Source organism: Eleginops maclovinus, chromosome 12 (genome assembly GCF_036324505.1).
Source record: "Eleginops maclovinus isolate JMC-PN-2008 ecotype Puerto Natales chromosome 12, JC_Emac_rtc_rv5, whole genome shotgun sequence".
NCBI classification, from domain to species: domain Eukaryota; kingdom Metazoa; phylum Chordata; class Actinopteri; order Perciformes; family Eleginopidae; genus Eleginops; species Eleginops maclovinus.
The window spans coordinates 13,930,832-13,948,356 of record NC_086360.1 but is presented as its reverse complement, the minus strand read 5'-3'; the positions used below and the strand labels follow the sequence as shown (position 1 = coordinate 13,948,356).

General features: G+C 39.9%; 1 protein-coding gene across 2 annotated transcripts in view; it reads right to left on the bottom strand.

Annotated features, from left to right (window-relative positions):
* Window positions 1–633: 633 nt before the first annotated feature.
* Window positions 634–17,525, bottom strand: part of efna5b (ephrin-A5b) — an 88,884-nt gene continuing 71,992 nt past the window's right edge. Inside the window, exons 3-5 of one of the 2 annotated variants that reach the window (XM_063898202.1) lie at window positions 7,048–7,113; window positions 6,613–6,693; window positions 634–5,123 (exon numbers count right to left, since the gene is read on the bottom strand). In XM_063898202.1, the coding sequence (XP_063754272.1) occupies window positions 4,996–5,123; window positions 6,613–6,693; window positions 7,048–7,113 (275 nt within the window). In that variant the 3' untranslated portion in view covers window positions 634–4,995. The remainder of the gene's footprint in view (window positions 5,124–6,612; window positions 6,694–7,047; window positions 7,114–17,525) is intronic. The other variant, XM_063898203.1, reaches the window with a different exon arrangement.

The window sequence follows — 17,525 nt, the reverse complement described above, 5'->3', positions numbered from 1 at the left end:
GAAAGTATTTATCAAATTCATCTTCTATATGTACCTCCCATATGACGGACAGTGTTTGCATAATGTTAAGTCAAATCTTAACCCCCCCCCCCCTTTGGTCCTCGGGGCTTGCTGGCTCTCAGTCTAATTACCAGAGATAATGGAGGGTGAAGCTAAATGGCGCTGATGGGGTCCAGCAGAAGGTTATTAGGTGTCCTCATTAGTGCCACAGTGAAGGGAAAGGAGGTTTAAGGTCTTATTCTGATCCTGATGGATGGTGTTCCTCTCAGACTGTCTTTAGAGGGTGTGATTCCCCAGCATGGTCGAACAGGCAGGGGCATTGAGGGTGAGATGCGTTTAAATGGAAGTGTGTGTATATTTGTGGGAGTGTGTATGCATAGTGAATTTGGCACATGATTAGACATGATTATACCTGTGTCAGAGGTGTATGTTTATTTGTGTTAGCTACAGAAAGAACCTTTATTGCAGTAAACATGTGCCATATGCATTTGCACCAATGCATATGATCACCATGTGCCAAATGCAGATTTAACAGCACTTCTGAGGGCTAGGACAACGTTCAAAGTAAATCAAATCGGTTGTACTTTCATTCCTCTGTTAAAGGTTAAAAAACACAAATAGAGTGACACAAGGTTCAAAGCAATGTATTTCTGTTTATTGTATTACTCATAGTTGCTCAGACACGTGTATATACAAATACAGATCAATTTTTGTCAAATTTTTTGTTGTGGTCTATATACTGAAAAAGAGCAGGTTCGAAATATTCCCCACTGATGGCAAAGTGGAAGCGAGGTTTAAAGGTGAGGGAGTAGGAGCAGGTGGTGTGGTGGGGGTTATACAAGCACAAGAATGGGACAGGACAGGCACACAAAATGAACAAGTGGCTCATCGGCAAATAGGGGGCTGATGGCAAGAGAGGCTTTGCCCTGCAGGCATAGAACCTGGATCGATGATAGGCATTACCCCTCTAACAATCCAGTTAAGGATTTGGTGCAGGGGGTGAACTAATCCTTGAACTGTGCCCAGGACTAACGTGTACAGTAGGGAGGAGTGATTCAGGGTTGTTAGAAAGGGAGAGAAAGTGAAGGGCCCTGTTGTAGTCTCTTGGACGCCAGCAGCCGTCCTGTGTAAAAGCACAATGGCAGAAAACGTCTGTAACCAGACAAGACTGCCAGGACAGAGGCTGGAGGGCTAAGGCATGGGAAACACTCTTCGTTGCCAAAGAGGGTTGCCGCTTCCCATTCACTGCGGCAACAGCAAATGAGACACGCACACACACAAACTCAAATGTTCACACATTTTTTTCACACTGAAAAACGTCCACACATTGATGTATACACTCTCAGAACGCCTCCTCTTGGGAGAGCAGAAAGAAGATGAATAGTCAGGAGAGACAGACTGCAACTACATGGGATGAATTCAATGGATGGGTACGGAAAGAGTCAGTGTTAGGATAAATGAAAAAGTTGCTTTTGAACTACAAAATGTCCCCCACTATAACTTCACAACAATGGTTTGTGTTATGTACATTTGTCATTTGTCACTACACAGTTTAAATGAAATCACTCAAATGGGGATGCAAAAACACACAACATGAAAGTGATCCAAAAATCTAACACGTCTTAAAGAAAAAGGAAAATAAGAGCAAAAGAATACTTTCTTTTAAAAACTTTTTTGATTTTTTTGATTTTTTTTATGTCATCAAGTTCATGCGCATGCCACATAATGAAACTGGCGAGATCCTTCCATTAAAAAGCAAACAGTCCACTCCGGGCAGATCTTTAAGCTGACTAACATGCTTTCAAACACTGAAGGCAAAAAGTACAAATAAGCCATCCGTTAAGTCCAAAGTGTGTCTTTCCAAGGCAGGATCCTTATGAAGAGATGCGAAGGTTGGTGACGTGTTTGAAACATGTAACAGGTGAGCCAGCCTTCTGTACATGGTGTACAGCTCCCACAGGTTTCCCCTTCATATTAGCTCAAAGTTTCATTAGGCATTGAGGGTCAAAGGACACAATGCATTGTTTGAGGACAGTACACACCCCGCAAAACCCAGAGATAATACCGTATTCATTTTTTAGAAAAGACATAAGAACCAAATTAATACTTTAATATCAAACACTATTTACATCAAGTTTTCCTAATAATATTCATAATCATCATCATCATGACAATAATAATAATTATACAGTTTTAACAATGATCTCATTTTTTTTGTCCTCCAGAAAGGTACAAAACAGATACTAACCTACCACTACTTGTTTTATGGTTGACTACCTCAGGATACACAGTATCCAGTTTATACGTTGATCCTCATTTCCCAGGTTAAGGTGTGTACAGAATAAACCATTGTAATAATAGTAATAATGACAAATAGTAGTATCGGTAACTATAAGAGAGTACAATTGAAGCTGGTTTCTGATAAGAGTCTAGTGTTAATCTGCTGACAAGCATCCATTTTGTATCTTATGCGGGGCTCCTTCCCTGTGGTGTTCTCCTGAAAATTAGTACCTCATTAAATGGCCTCGTCTCCTATTACCCCCCATAGCTGAGCTGCTATTTTGCTATAATAGCATTGTTACCATAGCATAAAAACAAATGGTAAAAGGCAAAAGCAGTCTTCTGGGGAAAAACTAAATGAAAAAAGGCAGCTACAAAAATGGAAATAAAACATAACAGTGCATGCCTTCTGAGACAGCGTGATACTAAACAATAAGTTTGTCATTGAGTCAGGTGTTTTTTCAGTAGTGTTGCATGAAATTTTAGTTGTTTTGTCTTGTCATGTTTTTTAGGCACTGTAGTAAACCGCATTCGGCTCTATCACATGTCTTTCTGTCTCCCTGTGTGTTTGTCTCTCTGTTTCCTTAACTAACCAATTCTCTCAACTGCAAGGTCATTGGTGCTTTCAAACCCCCCCATGGTGGAAATCTACACCTCCCTCCCGAGACCCCCCAAGCCTTCCACCATCTATTTTTAATACCAGGAATAACTCCCCTTGCCACAACATGGGGTCCACATGCCTGTCATTTTGAACCTCATTAAAGAGTCACTTAAACCTGTAACATTAGGAGCTGAAGGTGGACATGCAATTGCTCCTTTTCTTGCTCTATTTCTCCCTATCTATCTTTCTTCACCAATTGGGGCCCTATTCTCAAGTAAAAGCGTGTCCCTAAAAGGAAGCAATTCATTTCTCTATCCTTCCACATTTCTTTGAAAACAAAGAAACACAGTCCATCTCTTTTAAAAGAAAAGATGATAGCTTTTATTATGCTTGCATACCGTGTGCATCTGTGGGAGCTGGAGAATGCTTAGTGTCATTACTACACAGAAAACATTTTCTATGTAAGTGCTAATATAAACGTTGCCAGTCTAAAAAAAACCTGGCATTGCTTTGAATTAAATGGATTTTTTTCTATTAACGCTATGTGTTTTCAACTATTGAGCTATGCAATCCTGTAAAAGCTCTTCTAAAAACTGCAATAAACTAAATGTGAACTACGGTAACTAATATTGAATAAGCGAGTCAAAGCTGTGGTTTAAGTGACATTGAAGTGAAAAAGCTATGGTTCTGAATTTAAATGTCTTTTTAAAATGTTTCCCATCTGTTTTTTTAATTGAAGGGGCTGTCAGACAGTACAAAAATACATTAAAAAGTTTACAGTGTCTCCACTGAATATAATGTTGAAGACACCATCGGCAAAAATAATTTAATAGTTGAAGAAAATTCAGAAAGTCTCCAATTTAGCTGTGAATCATCATTTTTAAAACAATCACTTTAACTATCAATACCAGAGCAAAAAAGGTGTAAATACAAATGTTTATGGGAGTGTTAATATTGATTAATACTCCAATGGAACGGAGAGAACAATTGCAGCCCTGCTCAGTAAACATTGCATACAATGACTGTGACTGTGGCCGTGAAATTGTGTGATCACTTATCAAAAGATATCGATCCTCGAGCTTAATAGCAGTCTACAAAGTGTCTGGTAAGAAAGTTTCAATTTAGATGTTTTGTGAGTTGTGGTGAACCAAATGTGTTTGAGAGGTGTTTTATTGAGTTGTCTGCCATACTCTACACAAAGAGGGATAAGGAAAGGTTTTACACTCACTTGCTCTAAGCAGCTTATCCACCTTTACACACACACTTTGTATTCCTAAGAAAATTGGGCTCAACTTCAATCCGGGACTATTTGAAGATTGGCGGGCTAAGGTGCATGCCATGTATGTTTCACTCAGTGCTGTGGTTTCCAATCTGACCTTGGCTAAAAGTCATTACTCCTCTTTTTTTCATCTTTAAGCTTTGTACTTTACTTCATTGTAAAATGGAGGAGCCAAAATCGGCTTCGAATGAACCCAAAGAACTTACTTCAAATATTTTCTGAAAGGCTTTTCAGAGGTCTCGGGACATTTATTTTCTGTATGTACAGTTCTTTCTAAAACCTAAACATTTTACATTCCTACTGTGTACTGCTGCTACTGTTTACAAGTGTAAAAAAACCTACTTCTATTGATTGTTAGTGTAGTGTAGTAATTTGTATTTGACTCTCGAAACTTGTGTGTGTGTGTGTGTGTGTGTGTGTGTGTGTGTGTGTGTGTGTGTGTGTGTGTGTGTGTGTGTGTGTGTGTGTGTGTGTGTGTGTGTGTGTGTGTGTGTGTGAACATCAGTGCTGCAATGAAATAAACATGATGTAAAGGGATGTCAAAAGTCACTGGAAAATAAGAATCACTAAGTGTCAAAAAAGGGATTTGGCATCTCAGTTGAAGATTTGAGAGGGGGAACTGTCTCTCCCACTTCCAAAATCAACTTTTGTTCACTCACAGACGGAGAAAGACCACTTAAATATATTTCTGAAAAAAATAGAGGGTTCTTTGAGAAGCCTGCTCTGATGCCCAATCAAGCAAACACACTCCAACCAAATCCCTCCCCTTCCCTGCAGCCTTGGGCAGATTCAGGCCACGCTAGGTGTAAATGCCCTCCGGGCACAGAGGGGAGCGCTATAAAGTGAAGAGTGCTGATAGGCAGACCAGCAACAAGGCCAGGACTGGACTTGTTTTCTGCAGGTGTGGTGCAGCATTCGTTTCGTCACTTCGGGAAGGCTCAGCAGGTTCATGGCTGGTATCATCTAAAGAACAGGAAAAAGAACCAAGGCAGTTGTTATTTGTTGGACTTTATTTCATTGCATCACAGACAAAAGAAAACAATATACAATTAATGAACTTCCATATGATTTTAGTGTGCCATACAAAGCTGCAAGCTATTTTTGAAAATGAATACCAATTGTGGAGACACCGTGTATTATGTGGGAGATGTTTGGGCTCATGTTTAGTAAACTTTATAAAGTTGTTGCAATGAAGTCTGAGTTGCCATATGAACTTGGGTTGCTATTTCATGCTTCAAATAATTTTGAATTCAATTCCCAGGTGAGGGGCCTCTTGTGTCTGCTTGGCAGTGGCATCAGTATGTGAGCAGCAATGTGCCCTCCGCACCATGGGAGTGGCTGAACCATGCACAGCAAAGGATAGATAGACAGGAGAGAGGACCTGGGCAGTTACATCATTACACAAGTGTGTGTGTGTTTGCTGTTTCTACAATTTGGAGGGACATGGCAACAGTATATGATGGTTGAGTGCTTTCATTTCCCTTCTTTAGAGAGCGTTTTAGAGGAATGAGCCAAAAGCAGCATGCAAGATGAGAGGCAGCCCTCAAAAAAGCAGGCAGATAGAACATCAGGCAGGACGAGAGGCAGATGGGCGTCATACATGTCCTACGATCTGGCCTAGGTGTGTCCCATTTAGATGGCACTTGAACTTCATAATAAACCTTCAACTTCAGATTGGAATACATATAAATAATGATTTAATATTCATAAACAGTATTTTTTAAATGTCATATGTTGGACAGGCTGTTATATATTCCCAGAGGGGCTTTTTCTGATCTTTGGGTGAGCTCCTGCTGGGAATGAGATGTCAGCATGTGGGTGATGTTTTTCAGTTCAGTGACTGGGCTAGACTCATGTATGAAGAAGACATAAAACTCCTCCGCCTTCTGAGCACAGAAAATAATCAATGCTGTGCTACAGAGCAAACAGCAACTCACTGCGGAGCGAAACAGTACATAATGCTTTGGATGATTCAGAAATGAATGTGTGAACATATCATTTAATTATTATTTGTTTACACGGGTTCAGATTGTTTAAAGCACCTAAATTACTGATGTATTGGGGCAGAAGGAAACACGTGTTATTTTATGGACTACAACATGCAGTTGTAAATTACATTTAGGGTAAGTGAAAAGGTTTGAAAACCGAGTAAAATGTGAGACATGCACTCACATTTATTGTGACAGATTCATGAAAGCAATATGTATGAAAATAATTATATACACAAGTCAGTGTATTTAAAAATATATCACCATGCAACATAGTCCATCTATACAATATACAAGCAATTGTAACATGGCACAACATCTGGAGAAGGATCAGTTGGAAAGAAGCATCAGGCAGGAGGTGGAAGGACACATCAGCTTCCAGAAAACGGCAGAACAGGAGACACAAGTACAGATGTATGGAGGTCATACTGAAGAAAATCAAAAAAGCAGGAAGCCATACTAACCTTGTGGTTCTAATGTATTGTCTACTTTGTCGTTTACGTCAAAAACACGGTCATGTACGCCTATAGTTTTCACACAGCTGTCTATAACAGAAAATAGGGAGAATGAGAGATCATTAGAGGTTTATGCCAAATAGGTTAGTGACATTTGAAGCCCCCCCACTCAGCGCTGAAATTAAACATCCCAAGCAACACAGCTCATGGCAACATTCAGATGAGGTATGAAATGACCTGGATTTCATTTAATGTGCAAAACTTTTTTCGTGGTGGAGCAGTTTTTGTGATAAATGAAAGGGATATGTTGGACAGTGAGCACAAGGTGATTGAGGAGGAAGTGAGGTAACCAGAGAAGTAGACATAAACTGTTTTGATTTTCAATCCAAATGTGTACTTCAACAAGCTCTATTACAAAGCCTTGTGTTGGATGCAAAAACTTACTTGATGGTCTGACGAAAACTTTGAGCTTCAGGCATGTTTTCCTCCCATTCTCGGCAATTGTGGAGGCTGAAAAACCAAAAAAAGACAAATATAAAGAGGATGTTAATAAAATACTAAATATGGCATCACATGTGTACTTAACATATTTCTGACTGTGTTTTCCCTTTAGAAGAAAACTCTGCATGAATAGATATTTTTTGTATTGTATAACGTACAGTTATGTATAACACTAAAAACAGACATCTCTCACGACACGCTACTAGACAGACATAAGGGAAACACTGATACAACAATAAAAACACAAGACAAAACCAAACAAAACAAAAAATAAAAGGGCATCTCATATTCCAACATGAATAGGACAGATCAACAGCACATGGACAATGACAGCATATAACTACAGTTCCAGGCCAGGCAACATACTCACATATTGAGTAAATTGATCCCATGTTTTATGAAATGTATTGATAGAGCCATTCAGGGTACATCTAATCTTCTCCAGTTTTATATTTTGCATCAAATCTCTGATCCATATCTCTGAGGCTTTGAATCCTTCCATTTAAAAAGAATGGCACGCCTAGCCAACAAAGAGGAGAAAGTAATGACCCGTTGCAGGTATGCTGGTGGATCTTAGTCATCTAGGCAAGGTGCAATACCAAAGATGGCCGTTAAAGGGGAAGGCTGGATATTGTAATTATACGTCTGGGAAATTGTATCAAAATAAGAGTTCCAGAACTCAGTAAGCTTTGAACAAGACCACAACATATGACCGATGGTCGCAGGGGCCTGGGTCACATATAGGATCAATACCTGGGAATATCCTTGCAAGTCTAACTTTTGAATAGTGTAGGCGATGTATGACTTTGAATTGTATTAGTGCATGTCTCGAGCAAATAGAGGACATATGCACCCTATAAAGGGCCATCTCCCATTCTTCATCAGAGAGTGGAATCCCAATGAATAGATATTTTATAAGGAGTATTTACTCCCTGTACACTGAGGTAATCTATTCAGGAAAACAAAAATTGATGGTTAATGTTGACTCTTAATAGGATTTTGTAGGGTTAGTCGTGTTTCTCGTACAATTATAGAAAAGTATTTACAGATGTGTTAGGGAAATGTCTCTGGGGAAACCTGAGTGCTGCGCCCACAGTTTAATAGTAGTGTTTTATATTTAACAACTGGCGGCATCTTAAAAGGGATCAAGACATTTGCATCTTTCAAACAACGTTCAAAACTGAAAGATATCTCAGCTCATATGTTGCATGTTTACTTTATTTATTTTTCCGTAAAACTACCTCAAAGCTCTTTCAGCGACACAAAATTCACACGCCCAGGATATATGTCCTGCATGCGCGGATGGTTTGTGGTTGCTGTCAGGAAATGGATCCCTTCCTGTCAAGCCCATGGGGTGTGAATCTCTGAGTGTTAGCTACCATAGTGGTTGTATCACATCTTCTAAAAATATCTCATGCGTAGAGCGTGTGCGAGAGAGTTGTGTTCATGTGTGTATGTTTATATGTGTATTTGAACACTAATGGTGTTGTGTTGAGGCACCAGGTGCTGTCTCCTGTAGACATAATAGGGGTCAAACACATGTCAGTCAGAGCATGGGGGCTGCAATGTGTGCATCCGTCATAACAGCAGAAAGTACAGTAGTTAAACAATGTTGCTGTTGTCTCATGTCAGGACTTAATGCACCATATGTCCCATTATTGGGATATATTAACGCTATTTACTGTTAACTAGTTTTCATTTCCATTATCCCCTCATCTCCAGAGAAATGGTAGAGTGTCCGCTTATATGTCTTTCGGGCATCATTTTATGTCTTCTGTGGATCATTCCACAGCTGATGCCATGAAGCCAAGCATTTCCAAAGGCTATCATTTGGGATCTGTCAACTCCTCTCTAGTGAACCTTTACCTTACCCCTCCTCTCCCTCCCCTCTTTCCCAGCTGTGTCACCCTCTCTTCTCGTCTGTCAGCGTGGCCATATCCATTCATCAAAGCTCAACTGACTCGCCTTCATCATATTTTACAGCACACACAACTACCGATGCGTGCACATACATATGCACATGCATACAAGATGCAGATTTTAATATCTGCCTGTGTGTTGTTCAACGCCCTCTTAAATAACAGTGTTTATGTACAATACTCTGATCTCCCTCTCTCTGTCTGCTGTATGTTTTACATTCAAACACGGTTTTAGACATTACTGCAATCAATGTCCAAGCATATATTTTATGTTAAGGCAATCTATGAACCAGGGGATATGATCATTATGATAATTATTGACTAATAACTTTGGAAAATGGTAAAAAATATGGAAATCGAATCTTTTCTTGCATGCTCTGTACACCCGATTTAGCCTGAGATCAAGATGCCAGTTTTTCATTAAATGCATTCTGCATACTCTTTCAATCACTTCCTCTTTGCGGAACCTTCTTTACAGCTCATCGAGCTCTCTCTCTATCCCTCTCAACCTCGCAGTTACCATTTTAATGTTGTCGCTTCATCAGCTGTTTCTTAGTTATGTGTCAGTGTGCAAGCTAGGTGACTTGAGATCAGACACCCTTTTTCACAGCTCAGTTCATATTCAGCAGATGCAGAGAGGGAAGAAAGTGAAGGCAATAGAGAGAGGGGACCCTATTATTTCGGTGTGGAGGCAGTCGATGACACACTAATGAACCTTGACCACAGCCGCTCACCCACTCAGTCATGTATACACACCAGCACCCACACAATTTATGTCACTCTTCTTATTGCTACACTTCTCTTTTCCACCACAACTTAATTCACCCATATTTAATGTGTGCACACAATGGACAAGCACACACATACACACACATCTCCAGATGTCTTATCTTCATCATTGTGGTGGGTAGAGCTGAGTCGCAGCCATCGACACCAGCCACTTAGCAAAGGCAGCTGATCATTACAGAACTATGGCCCCGATGAAAATGGCAAGAAGCATATGGGAGTCTCTGTCATGATGACAGTGGGTGAAGCTGTTGTGATGTTTAAAGATGTAGCTATATCACGCTATCCACCTCCTACACCCAGAGAACAATGGACAAAATGTGTGTGAACAAATATCAAGATGTGTGATAAAACTAGCTTTCACCAACTGTATGTCCATATTTGCTCCTTGGTGAAAAATCTACTAAATCAATTCAACTGTGCTTGGATGTTGCCAATGTGTTTGTATGCTGCAGATAACTGATGTGCATTGCTGTACATTTTAGACTACAAAGGAAAGATTAAGGTTTGGCTTTACATTCCTTTCTTGGTTCTTCTTACTGGTGTGTTTGATGAGGATCCCTGCACCCGGGACCAAACTGTCTGCGACAGCGCCTGTTTATTTTGGATTAACATGCTGCTGAGGGCCAGCTTATTGTTCTTGCAGGCTCTAACATCAACACCTGCTATTCTGGTTCCCACCAGGCAAGCAGCCTTAACCATCAATCCATCCAGCCTGAGCAAGTGGCTGCTTTGAAGGACAGAGGCCCTGAAAAGATGTCCCAGAGACAGGAGGGGGAGGAAGGCGGGGGGCGAGGTCGGGTTACTCCTCCAAGCCATGTCCCCTGGCTAGTAATGGCTGGTCCCCTCAGTACACTGCATTATGCATCAGCATTAAGGCAAATGGAATGAAGCAGAATCCAATTACGGCAGAACAAACAGGTGGGCTCAGTGCGGCTTAGGCACAGTATTGTTTCAATCACAGCCCAAGCCAAGCTTTATTGCAACTGTAATGTTATCTGGAAAACACATTTCCGTTGCCTTTCAATGAAAGATTCAACAGCACATTCCAGACATGAAGACATAAAACATGTGTCTGTAGGGATGGGAAGCTAAAAGCAAAGTTTACGCTGGCTAAATGCAGTAGATGATATCATGGCAGGATATTGAATTCTGAACCATCATTTAGGAGGTACAATGGCTCAGCTGTAAAAGCATACTGCAAGAAAGCTTTTCTTGCTGGATTTTTACATTTAATCAGTTAACCAAGATTCCAAGATGTGGTCATTTGGTAGAATCACCACAACAAGAAGGCTCAATGCAATGTGGCAAACTACTAAGCATTGTGGCCTGAGTGGTTTACAAGCATTTGTAGAGTAATAGTTTCAAGTTCCTTCTTATAACAACTATGTTAAAGAACCAATCCTTTGAGACGACTGATGCCTAATGTCCACATAGCTGATAACATACTGTGACAACCAACTGTCTACTTTAAATATAAAACAGTATTTTTCAGCGAAGAAGCCCAGCCATCTAGAGTCATGTATACCATGATGTGAATAGGGAAATTATTAGCATCATGTTAGCATGCTTCTACTCGGCATCAGGCCTCCAGCTGGTTTTAATAATGGTGCTCTAATCCTTTGATCCCTGCTTATTTGTTAGGATGGAGCGGGTTAAACAGAATGCCCTGCAAAGTTGTGTCCAGTGCTGAGCATTCCTAGCGAGCTAATTCTGCCAGCTCTCTGAAAAAAAAGCAGCTGGCCTTGTCTTTGATTCACTGAGATTACTCACATGGATTTAAGGTCCAGGAGTCTGAGTTTACTTAAACCGGTGTCCAAGAGAGCAGACACACATTGACAAAACACAAAAACAAATGCAAAGCTCCTCTTCAGAACATTTGTGCCATCTTCTACCCACGTCTCCAACCAGTTAATTAAACAGTTTGCAGCCAGAACACATTTCTTCCACTCTGTGTACAGAGATCGCTGCTGGCATTCATTAAAGTGTCCTTCGGTTTCAGGGTGTGGAATCAATCAACGAGGACAATGTTCAATAAATAACAACCAGAAGAAACATTGAATATAAGAAAAGAGAGGGAGTTTTAGACAGAGAGATAGAGAGAAAATATTTATATGAACCCTCCAATAGGTGATATTAACTGCTACACTGTCCAAAGTAATCTCTTTAATGCCAACAATCGCACACACATACAGTGCAGTTCAAACTCATGTGAAATTAAATGCTTTTCAGACGTACTCAAAATTACTGAATGTCCTTCACAAAAACTCCTTCCCACATTCAACCAGTTAAAACATAGCACATATTCCTACCGAGACATTGTGGAAAGATGGAAAGAATACAAACTATATATGTGGTTGTGCGCCCACACAAAATGTGCGCGTGTAAGAAGATGGAAGAGACTATTCACTGAAGAGGCCCATTAACCAGATGCTGCCACAGCGAACACACAATAGGAGGGAAGGAGGAAGCTGGGAGGAGCAGTGCAAGAGGAGGACTTAGATTCATGCAGCCAAGGGAACATAAACTGTCCCCCCCGGTGATAGCTGCCCTTTTGCTCTTTCCTTGCATCTTTCAACCTCCGCCAAAAAGGAACCAAAGTCATTTCTCAAACCGCTTGCTCCGAGGTGACAAGGTCACAAGCAATGAGGAAAAGAGTGAGAGAAACATTGGGAAAGAGCAGTGACTCGAGATGGAAACGTGAGTTGAAATCGATAATGCCTAATTAAACAATGCACTAATTTCCTCGCAGAGTGTGGGGACACAAGAATTTGCCCCTGCTATTATGTCAATCTACATCGAGTGCAATAATTACATCAGAGATCAAATAATTATAGAAAGCTAACAAATCACTCAAACTGCTTGTAAATGAAAAGCAACTACAGTCGGAGAACCCTTGAATTACATCAGTTCACTGATGTCTTCACACTCAACTTACCGTACAATAATGTGTTTTTATTTATTTAACAGGGGTTTGGATTTTTAAAACAGCCAAACAATAATAAGTGCCTGTATATAATACTGTTTCATTACTCCACTTAGTGTGTCCCATAGAATCATATAATTATTATAAGGGCAGAGTATATACTGATTAAAGGATTTCAAGGTTTCAAATATGGTGTGTGTGTGTGTGTGTGTGTGTGTGTGTGTGTGTGTGTGTGTGTGTGTGTGTGTGTGTGTGTGTGTGTGTGTGTGTGTGTGTGTGTGTGTGTGTGTGTGTGTGTGTGTGTGTGTGTGTGTGTGTATCTGCAATCATGTGTGGTAGAATTCAAGGCAGAATGAATAAATGAGGAATAACCAATTAAACATGATGACCAATGGACTGAGTTAATATTTCACTGTGCGTGTTAATAGTTTAATGGCCAAGGATAAACTTTCCTTGGCTTTGTTTAAGGGAAACATAATGAGTTCCTGAAGACGGCTGTTAGAAGCATGAACAACATTAGGCTGAGAGGAACCATGTGCCCTTGCCTGCCCTTCTTTTCATCTGATGTCTTGGCTTTCTAACAGCCTTTCCATTTCTATTTCTCAGCAGACAAAGTGATGACTACTTTATTGGCATTCAAACCCAAAGTAACTTGATTAGAGACTTTTGTTTCCCGCCTTGCTTTCAGTGAGCTGTCAACAAGTGCTATATGACTTAGCTCGTAGACTATTATTAGCCAACTCTGGCAAATGAGCTATCTGGCTGGTTGACTGTTTTCACTTTATTTTAAAAAGGAAATCTTGAAACTCCAATGAGCTTGTTATAACCAGACCTTAAACTATGTATTTGTACGTTATTGGAGCCAGTAGACCCAGCTGTCTTAAAATGTTTTAATGTGTGTTGAATGTGCATATTCAGATGGGTGACAAATTTAAGACTTGTCAAAATAAAGTCATGGTAAGGCCACTACAAGTTGCCAGAAATGGGGCGAAGCCTGCGAGCTAGTTCAGGCAGTCAACTCGAGCACCAATGATAGATTCACATAGAACACCCCTCGCCACTCTTGCAACCAACCAAACATAGTCCCCCGAATTTGGCGCTCTATTTAAGCAGTCAGATCTACCTGCCTCTGCCTCACCAATGCTGTTGCTGCTACTGCTGCTTCCACGCTGCTGCTGCTGCTGCTGCTGCTGCTGCTGCTTCCCCCAGCTTCCATCTGTAGGCTCGGGGGGTAGTTATCTAATCATCACTCAATGTTCCATGTAAATATGTGGAGTGATGAGACCCGAGCCTACACGCCAAACTCAAACTATATACTGCTTCTAATAAAGATATTAATGAAACGCGTGAGTTGTCTGACTGAAAAGCTATCACAGTTTAACTTGGTTTCACAAGTTTATTGATTGAGGGTTGAAAAAGCCAGCATTCTTCCAAATATTATTTCATACTTATTTTGTTTTAATGATGGTTTCGAACAGCAGTGTTGCTGACATTTACTTGGGTTAAAATCTTTTCACATAATCACATAATTCACATAATTTTCATAATATAACACATCATGCATTGACCCCATTGTGCCATGCATGGAAGCACTTGCATGACAGGGATATGCAGGGTACTGTCTTTTGTCCCCAGCCTCTACATGTCTAGCATGCATGTGTCCTTGACAGGAAGTGCAAAAGACACACAGAATGAAATAGTTTGGTTGTACCATCGTAGAATTCAAGGAGAGAGATGGGATGAAAGGGGAGACAAGAAATGATGTTGTAACCAGGGGAGGCTGAGGTGCTGGAATGTCTATCCATCTATCAGGATTATAATAATGCATTCCAGACAGGGTGCATTTGCGTGGCTTTTTGTATGTCTGTTCATGCTTGTGTATGCATATTGTCCATCCGTGCTTGTGTATCCATGCAAGTGTGTGTGTGTGTGTAGCCTTTTGTCACATTACTCCGTTTTGTCAGATCATTTCTGAATCCTGATGACAGGGTTGATTTTTCATGTGAATGTATGAAAGGGCTGAGTTATGATGGTGTCCATATGCATGCTCCCTCCCTGTACCACAAAATGGAACAGCACCGGCTCTTTGTCATTAATAGCAGACCTCCCATAGCTCTATAACAAAACACAGAGTGAATACACCGTCCCCTGCCTTTATTTCACTTATCCATTAAAGGATTTCTCCTGCTGCTGTTACCGCCTGTTCTGATCTGTACTCCTTTCTACTTTTGAACGAGTATGGCGCATCACAGGATTTACGAACATCAGATGACAGCTACGTATGTCACAGAGAAGCTGTTTGAGCTCTCTGTGTGCAAGTAGCAGTCCAGTAAAGTTGAAAAAGGATGTTATGAGGTTTTGTGAAAAAGCCTTTTGGATAAAAGAAGGTTTTCTTGCCTTGTATTTATGATCAACTCTAGTCTTGTGTTGTATTTTGCCTATTGGCCTATGGGCATCTACACAGTGATTGAAGCTTCACCGAATATTTTTCACTTTGCAATTTAACACGGGTAGAATTATCGCCCACCTCTGGATTTTGTGTTTTACCATTAAACAAATGTTCATTTGATATCAGCCACAGGCTCCCCTAAGCTCTTTAAAGGTTTCTAAAATATCCTTATTTTACATAAAAATAAATATTTCTTTATAAATAAATAGATCCACATTTACGACGCAAGCATTTTGTTATGGTGTTTTCGATGAGAAGCAGCACCAGTCCATGAAAGCGAATAAGTCAAACCACAAGAAAACGACATCTGTTCTGCATACAATCTGCCACTGCATGATCGCGTCAAATGCTTTCCTATCTGCCACCAATCTTACATGCCTAAAACACCATAACTTGGCTCACTCATCCCTTGCAGTGTGATGCAACAGATATTGTATTGCTGCCCTTTTCAGATTAAAATCACTCAAATAGGAGATTGTGGATTGTGTCCATATTAGACAAACGTGGGTGCATCAGCATTCTGCAAGATGGATTTCACTTAAACCATGAATGCACTGTGATTTCTGACCCAAGAAGTGCTATAACTGTCTGCTTATCCCTTATGTAAGTCACAGAGGCTGTAATTCACTTATCTCTACTATAATACTGTATTTTTCTAAATTGTTGCTTAGTGGCCATCATATCACATATCGCCATAATATAATTCTATGATAATTACTTTGCTTTTGTCATGTGTTGCTTTGTACAGCAGAAAAGAAAACCCAGCTAAGTGTTGTCTCAACAAAGATCAGACTCCTGACTGACTCCAGCTTGTCTTCAATTACCTGCCAGAGAGAAAAGGCTGACACTAACAGAAATGAAGAATTATGACCTCCATTTGAGTAAATTCCCTCCGTCCTGCTACCGTTGATTAAGCTGTTTCTGTTGTTGAAGCAGATGACAGCAGAACCCTGTCTCCTCTCTATAATTTTATCAGAGATACAACAAATCAACCCTCGACCCGCATCGAACTCATAGGGCGAAAACACCATTAACGGGAATTTTCACAGCAGGAATATGATTTGACAGCTTAATTTTCATCTACAAACAAGAACGCTAATCAATCACTTCCCCGAGGGCGGATTTTTCATCCCCCATTCCCTCAGGTCATTTGGCTACAGAAAGTTATTCCTCGAAATGAGGAAAAGATTAATATTCTGACACTGTGTATATCAGCCCTGTTCATTTATATGTATATTTATATATTTGAGTAAAATATATATAAATATATATATACTGTATATGCGGTGTGTTGTTAAACATGCTTAATCTGAATGAATACTTGAGTGAAATCAGTGAAATATTGATTATGAATAACTATTCTTTCTTCATTAGGACTATCCTTCCAATGCAGTGCTATGAAACCAAAGAAAAAAGACCATTTAATATATTTCCCTAGATGATATACTGTTATGTAGCAAGTGGATGGGGCCGTTGGAAGTTAACTATTGCTAACCTCTGCCTCATGTGCTCATGGATAGTGGCCTCTGCCTCGGGACACATTGACATTTCTGTTTAGTGCAGGTGTAAAGTATAGCCAGTTTCAGCGTGTAATGGTGCATAACATTTTCCCCTGTTAGCTACGCAACACTTTGCTTTCACACAATGTAGGCCAACGGGCTTCAAGGGCAAATTCTGACCACTGTGTGTTGCACTTATCATCATACGTTTTAAAGAGAAAAGGGATTTGCTTTGTTGAAGCTAGTCATAGGCTCTGTTTGTGGTGTGATGCCCATACTAATGTATTCTTAAATGTAACTTATTAAAGACCTTGTGTCAATCGAAAGTAATATGTTTTATAAAAATTCAATAATGAAAGTTATCAACCACTAATTACTGTTGGAGATTCATTATGTAGACATTTAGTCTTGGGTACTTTAACACTTCTATGCACAGTGGAAGCTGATAAGGTGAATATTTAAGGATACATGAGTAGAAAACATGGGTAAATTCAGGTTGTGCAAAAAAGCAAGCAAGCCATAAAACACATGCAATTCCACTACGTTGTAGGTCCTGAACAGTATTAAACTTAAAATATTTTCATTTAAAAAGTGGTATCTGCAAGCAATGTTGTGAAACTTATTTTCTAAGTAAAAAGGAATTTAATAAGATTGAGTTATTCTGAGAGTGGATGAACCAATGCCACTATAGGTCCACTGTGCATGTAAACATACATTACTAAGGGAAATATAAAAATATGGCTGAAAATGTCAAATGTCCAATAACAATATGATGCAAACAGACCTGCTTCTAATGAACTCTGGCTTTCATTGAAATAAATACAAAAAATTATCACTCTTCC